This window comes from Colobus angolensis, unplaced genomic scaffold (genome assembly GCF_000951035.1).
Source record: "Colobus angolensis palliatus isolate OR3802 unplaced genomic scaffold, Cang.pa_1.0 Scaffold242, whole genome shotgun sequence".
NCBI classification, from domain to species: Eukaryota; Metazoa; Chordata; class Mammalia; order Primates; family Cercopithecidae; genus Colobus; species Colobus angolensis.
Window position 1 is genome coordinate 264,211 of NW_012115622.1, and position 7,098 is coordinate 271,308.

The following is a 7,098-nucleotide window of genomic DNA, read 5'->3' on the forward strand; positions in this document are numbered from 1 at the left end:
TCTCAAAGGGCACCTGCTGACTGGAGGAACAAAACAGGAGGGAGCTCCTGTTAAGGGAGCAGTATGAGGGAGGTGGAGGTAGGAGGGAAAAGCATTTTTGCCAAAACAAAGGAGACATTGGCCAGAGCCATGAAAATGAAATAAGTGACTTTTCAGAAGCCAGAGATAGATCAGAGATGCAAGGGGGAGTTGGTCACACTGTGTTGTGTGGTTCGATGGTTTCCCCAAAACCCATGTTGAAACTGAACCCCCAATGTGGCTGTATGGAAAGGTGGGGCCTTTGAGAGATAATTGGGGAGGGCAAGGTGGCTCATGCCTGTAATCCCAGGGAGGCTGAAGCAGGTGGATCACTTGAAGTCAGGAGTTTCAGACCAGCCTGGCCAACACAGTGAAACCCCATCTCTACTAAGGATACAGAAATTAGCTGGGCATGGTGGCGGGCCCCCTGTAATCCCAGCTACTTGGGAGGCTGAGGCAGGAGAATCGCTTGAACACCAGAGGCGGAGGTTGCAGTGAGCTGAGACTGTGCCACTGCACTTCAGCCTGGGTGACAGAGGAAGACTCTATCTCCAAAAAAAAGCGGGGGTTATTGCGTCATGAGGGCACAGCCTTCATGAATGAATTAATCCACTCATGGATTAAAGGGTTAATGGGTTATCCTGGGAGTGGGACTGGTGGCTTCATATGAATAGGAAGAGGGACTCGAGCTGGCACATTAGCACGCTCAGCCCCGTCGCCATGTGATGCCCTGCACTGCCTCGCCTCAGGACTCTGAGAGTCCCCACCAGCAGGCAGCCCTCACTAGGCGCAGCCCCTCAACCAAGACTTCCCAGCCTCCAGAACTGTAAGAAATAAATTACCTAGTCTCAGATGTTGAGTTATAACAACAGAAATGGACTAACACATACGGGGGCAGCAAATACCAAGAGAATCCCCTTACCAGTGTCTTCAGGGGCTTTGAGTCCACATCAAAAAGAGACAGTGGAAGGGTAAGCATGCTGCTGTTTCTGCTACTCTCCACGGCACAGTCGAGGCAAATCAAGGAGTCCTTCACCCGGATCATATACAGGGCCTGCAGCCTCTCCACCTGCAAGAGTGAGAGCAGAGAGGCGAGATGGGAACACCACCATAAGCCAGGTCAGGCCAATTGCCAGAAGGTGGAGCCAAGAGACAGAAGCTCTAGAAATGGTAGCCACTAATGCTCTTTGTCCTACTCACAAAGGTGCAAAATAATACCAGTAACAATATTATGAAACTGTGATAAGTGTTTTATGTGGATTAACTCTCTTATTCCTCTACACACTACAGGAACAACAGCTGAATGAGTTAAATGAGCAGCGTCTTAAGCTTCTGAGTGCTCTGGTTCTAGGTTCTTACCAAGTGCACATCAGTGATCTGGTCCTTAATCAGGTTCCAGAGTTTGAGGTAGAGTTGGGCAGCATCATGCTGGACAAACACTAGCCATAGAGAAAAGGAACAGCCAATTAGTGAGGTCTTCAGAGTCGCTTCTCATGCCCTGGTATCTAGACATACATGAATACTCATCATTTTGTCTCTTCCTAGCCCTCCACCCCATTGCAAGGCTAAGTTGGCACTACATAAGAGGTGATCAATAAACGATCAGTAAGTTTGGTATTGATTTTTGAGAACGCCTCTTAAAACTTAAGCTCCAGTGCCAGGTGTAGTGACTCATGCCTATAATCTTAACAGTTCAGGAGGCCAAGGTGGGAGGATCGCTTGAACTCAGGAGTTTGAGACCAGCCTGGACAACAAAGCAAGACTCCATCTCTATAAAAAATTGTAAAAATTAGTTGAGCATAGTGGTCACCTGTAGTCAGAGCTACTTGGGAGGCTGAAGCAGGAGGATCACTTGAGCCCAGGACGTTGAGGCTACAGTGAGCTGTGATGTCACCACTGCACTCAGCCTGGGGAAGGAGATGTCCACAGGGACTTTGAAAAGCACTGATACATTCCTGAGGATCTAGAAGGCCAGGTGCATGCCCAAGTAAGACCCGAAAGGGCTCCAATCCCTCCCCTCTGGCTGACCACAAGGCCACATGCAAGAAAGCAATGAAGGCAAATACAGAATCATAAACTGCCCAGTAACAATAAAACAGCAACAACAACAAACCCTGGTGTGGGGATCTCTGATGTCCAGTGTTGCCACCTTACATTATCTAAAATGTTCATTTTCCAACAAAAGAGACAAGACACACAATGAAACAGAAAAGTATGGCCACATACAGGAAGACAGCAATCAGCAGAACTTTCACTGAGAAGCCCCAGATGTTGGCTTTACTAAACAAAGACTTTAGCTGTTATAATATGTTCAAAGAACTAAAGAAAACCATGTCAAAAGAAGTAAAAGAAAGTACCAAAATGCTGCCTCAACAAATAAAGAGTATCAATAAAGAAAAAACTGTAAAAAAAGAACCAAGCAGAAATTCTTGAGTTGAGGACAACAATAACTGAAATGAAAAATGTACTAGAGGAGGTCAATAGCAGATTAGAGCTGGCAAAAGAAAGAATCCATACACCTGGAGATAGGTTGATTGAGCTTCTCCAGACTCAGAATGGAAGGAAAGTTGAACATAGTGCCTCTGCAGCCGAAAAGCTGGTCAGCTGCTCACCGCATGTGCAGTTCAACTAACTCTGGTACCAAAAAAAATGTGATACAAAAGAAGGCTTTATACACAAACGTGAATTTATTCTGAAGCCAGCTTGGAGGAAGGAGCACGACACAGCCTGCCTTTTAATCTGCCATTTCTCCTTTGGAGGAAAAAGGGGCATTTTCATGAGGTGTGTTGTGGGGGTGGGGGGGTGAGCAATGGCAGTTTTCTACCGGGCACTTATGATGTACCCAGCTGAGTTGGAGCCTTCCTGGGCAGAAGTAAATTGTAAAAGCGGCCGAGTGGGCACGCTTTCTCCATGCCTTCCTAGTGGGTGAAAGACAAACCCCCAGAAGGTGGAAGTTTCGAGGCCACCCCTGGCAGGGAGGGTTCCCTGGTGGGTATGGTTGGGGCTGCAAATCTACTGCCAAGTCTCAGGAAAGATCAGCTGGAAGAACTTGCCCTGTTCTCAGTCAAACCTCCATCAGCCTACCTCCATTTACAGATTCTTCCTTTTGCCCAGCAGGGAATGTCTGGAGAGGGGTAGGCGAAAGGTGATATTTCTATTTCTAAAGAGCTAACAGGAAACACAGCCATGGTGAGGGGTGAGGGATGGGAAGAAGAGAAGTGAAAAGAAAATCATAAGAAAATTAATAGAACTATCTCTTAGAGAATGGGAGTACTCAGTTACACCCAGATAAGTTCACTAGTGAATGATGGGTTCTTCCAAACATTTATGGGAAAAATTATACCAGTTCCCTAGAACCTCTTCCAGAACACAAAAGCAGAGAGAACACTTCCTAACATTCTCTGAGGCCAGCATTATCCTAATACCAAGACCAGACAGACGTTATAAGGAAAAACCTAGAAACCAGTATCTCTCGTGAACATAAATGCAAAATTCCTCAACAACATACTAGTGATTCAAATTCAACTATGTATAAAAAGAATCACAGAGGGTGACACAAGTGAGATGGTAGAGAAGGAGGCTCCTGGTGCTCCCTTCTCCCGTGGACACATGGAAAAACTCTCATCTACACACAGATCAACTCCCTCAGAAAGAAACCGAGATACCAGCTGAGAGAGGCCTGCACAGGGGGCAATGGGGAAAACATCCACATCACAATGGGTTGGAAAAGCTGAGACACACTCGCACCACAAGCCCCGTTCTAGACACAGTACCTTACTGTCGGAAAGGAATCCCTGCTCCCAGCTTTCTCCTGGAGAGGTGAGGGTTTGGACCACACATAGGCAGCCCCAGCTTTTGCAGTTCCCACTCAAGGGCTTGGCTGCTAGCTCACCTAGCTCTGGCAGCAGACATGGGTCAGCAGCTATGAATCCTCTGCGACCACAGAGGGCAAAGAGGCAGTTTTAAATGGGCACGTGAGCACTTCCAGCAGCTGTGCTCCTGCGCTCAGCACAGACAAACAGGCAGAAATGCCAGGCTCCCAGTTTCTCCCTGGAAGGGTATGTCTGCGGGCTCTCCTAGCTGTTGCCTGAGGGATGGGCTTCTAGTAATAACTAGCCTGCACCTGGAGCCAATGAGGCCGGTAACCAATAGATTTCCAGGAGTCTGGACAGGTGTGTGGGCAAGTCCCATGCCTTCTCTCACCCCCTGCTCCATGATAAAATCAGGTCTCTAACCTCACACACTGAGTACACGACATTTACCCCTCTCAAATGAAGGACTAGCTCCTCAATCCCCGAGATTTGGAAGCTGACAAGGCTCTGTATTTGTGAGTCCCACAGGGGCACAGAGACCAAAAAACATCCCCCCAGGCCCAGTGCAGCGTGAACAGGCAAAAAGGCCTGGCTCCCACTTTCTCCCTAGAAGGAGTCTGTCTGCACATGTGCAGCTGCTGCCCTGGGGTTTCCATGCATCTGGGAGCTGACAGAGCAGGAAACCAGTGCTCCTCTGAGACCCTGAACAGAGAGGTGAGCACTTCCACAGCGGCTCCCACTCATTTGCTCGACAGATAGCGCCAAGCTTCCAACCTGTCCATCTCTAAGCAGAGAGGAGCCAGCATTCGCTAGGCCCCTGGATGTGACAAGAGCAAAACAATGCATGCAGGAGTGTGCAGTTTAAACACGAGTGCAGGCACTTGCCACAGATCCTCTGTCCAGCTTTTTGCAGAGCAAGTGGGGGATAAACACATGCTCCCAGCTTTTCCTTAAGGATAGAATAAACTGGAACACACATTTAATGCCCCAACGTCTCCAGCTGCACCTCAAGGGGCTGGCTTCTATCTCCCCTGTCTGGGGCACCGACAGGACTTGACACATTCTAATCTCCTGAGGGCAGCTAAGAACACAGATGGCAGTTTGGACAAGCACAAAGGGTCAAGAGGCGCTCCAAGTGTCTGCCAGGGTTAATTGGTAAGTTCGTCTCTTCTACAAGGCTAGTGAGACTAGACTGGGAGAGCCATTTTTCTTATCTAAAGTACAGAAAATAACAGAGTCAGGAACAATGAAGAAACAGAGAAATATGCTCTAAGCAAAAGAACAAGATAAATCTCCAGAAAATGCCCTCAGTGAAATGAAGATAAGTGACTTACTTTACAGACAATTCAAAATAATCATCACGAAGATGCTTACCACGTCTAGGACAGTAATGCATGAACGAAGAATTTCCGCAAAGAGACAGAAAAAAGTTCAAATGAAATAACAGAGCTGAAGAATACAATAACTCAAATAAGAGTTCAATAGAGAAGCTCAACGGATGAAATCAAGCAGAAGAAAGGATTAGCAAACTAGCAGATAGGTCACTGGAAATCATTCACAGGAGCAAAAATGAAAAAGAATGAAAAAGAGTGAAGATATCTTTTTTTGAGTAGGAGTCTTACTCTGTCGCCCAGGCTGGAGTACAGTGGCAAGATCTCAGCTCACTGCAAGCTCCGCCTCCCAAGTTCACGCCATTCTCCTGCCTCAGCCTCCCGAGTAGCTGGGACTACAGGCGCCTGCCACCTCGCCCAGCTAATGTTTTATATTTTTAGTAGAGACGGGGTTTCACCATGTTAGCCAGGATGTCGCGATCTCCTGACCTCGTGATCCGCCCGCCTTGGCCTCCCAAAGTGCTGGGATTACAGGCGTGAGTCACCGCGCCCGGCCCAAAAAAGTGAAGATCTCTTAAGAGAATTACGGGACATCAAGCAGACCAAAATAGGCATTATCAGAGTCCCAGAAGGAGGAGAGTGAGAGGAGACAGAAAGCTTATCCAAAGAAATAACAGTCACAAGCGGCAGATTGACATTTTGGTCAATGGCAGACCACATAAGCACAGTGGCCATGACAAGCAGCCTAGGTGTGTAGTAGGCTGTCCCATCTAGGTTTGTGTAAGTCCACTCCATGATGTCCACACAATGACAAATTCACCTTCTGATGCATTTTCAGAACATCTCTCTGTTGTTAAGCAACACATAGCTATAATGACTGAAAACTTCCCAACCCAGGGAAGGAAATAGAAATCCACATCCAGGAAGCCCAAAGGACACCATTATAAGACTGAGCTAAAGCAACCCACGCCAAGACACATCGTAATCAATTTCAAAAGTTAAAGGCAAAGAATTCTGAAAGCAGCAAGAGAAAAGCAATGTGTTATACACAAGGGAAAACCCGTAAGTATGGGATTTCTTTTGGGGGTGATGAAAATGTTATGAAGTTAGATTGTGATGATGGAGGCACAACTCTGTGAATACACTACAAACCTTTGAATTGCATGGTTTTAAATGGATGAATTTTACAGTATGTGATGCAAATCTCAATATAGCTATCTAAAAAAAAAAAAAAAAAACCCTAACCTATTCATGAATTATTTTGTAGAATATGTTTTCTCTTTTTTATTCCTTTATTTTGTTTTCCTGTAGTTCCCTAACTGTGGCAGAGTAAGCTTGGAGGAGATGCCTTCGTTTACCCTACTGCGAGGCAGAAAAAGGGTAGGTATGGAAGTAAAATGTCCATAAATAATATCAATTCTGCACCTCCAAAGATGTGTGCCTCTTACACAAATGTCTCTATAATCTGAGGGGTCCAGGCTACCTAACTTGCTTCTGGTTGCTTCACTGCCTGTTAGTTCCTCTCTTCACTCTCTCTCTAAGCTTCCCACCCCCTTTGGATCAGCAGCCAGGAGCCCAGTGGGAGGACGTCTTACTGGGCACGTTGTACTTCTGCAGGCAGTAGGCAAGCTCCAGGGGCCGCACTGCTTTCTGCCGGCTGTCCTGCATCTTCTCCAACAGCAGAAGCATCTGGAAAGGGACGCTTCTCCTCTGCTCGTCAGCTCCCCTGGGCACCGTGATCCTGTCACACAAGAACAGCCAGAAACCTTCTTATGTGTAGTTCTCAAAGCTAGATGCACACTGGAATCAGATGGGAAAAATTTTAAATCTCCATATCCAGGCCACTCCCATACAAATTAAACCAGAATTCTGGCGGTGGGGGGTGGGCAGTTACCAGAATTTTTCAGTTCCTCAGATTATTTCTTTTTTTTTTTTTT

At 46.7% G+C, this 7,098-nt stretch overlaps 1 protein-coding gene across 1 annotated transcript in view; it reads right to left on the bottom strand.

The window, feature by feature from the left end:
* Window positions 1-7,098, bottom strand: part of USP18 (ubiquitin specific peptidase 18) — a 48,334-nt gene that overhangs the window by 26,826 nt on the left and 14,410 nt on the right. Inside the window, exons 4-6 of the mRNA XM_011945644.1 lie at window positions 6,757-6,902; window positions 1,378-1,457; window positions 941-1,087 (exon numbers count right to left, since the gene is read on the bottom strand). Of these exons, the coding sequence (XP_011801034.1) occupies window positions 941-1,087; window positions 1,378-1,457; window positions 6,757-6,902 (373 nt within the window). The remainder of the gene's footprint in view (window positions 1-940; window positions 1,088-1,377; window positions 1,458-6,756; window positions 6,903-7,098) is intronic.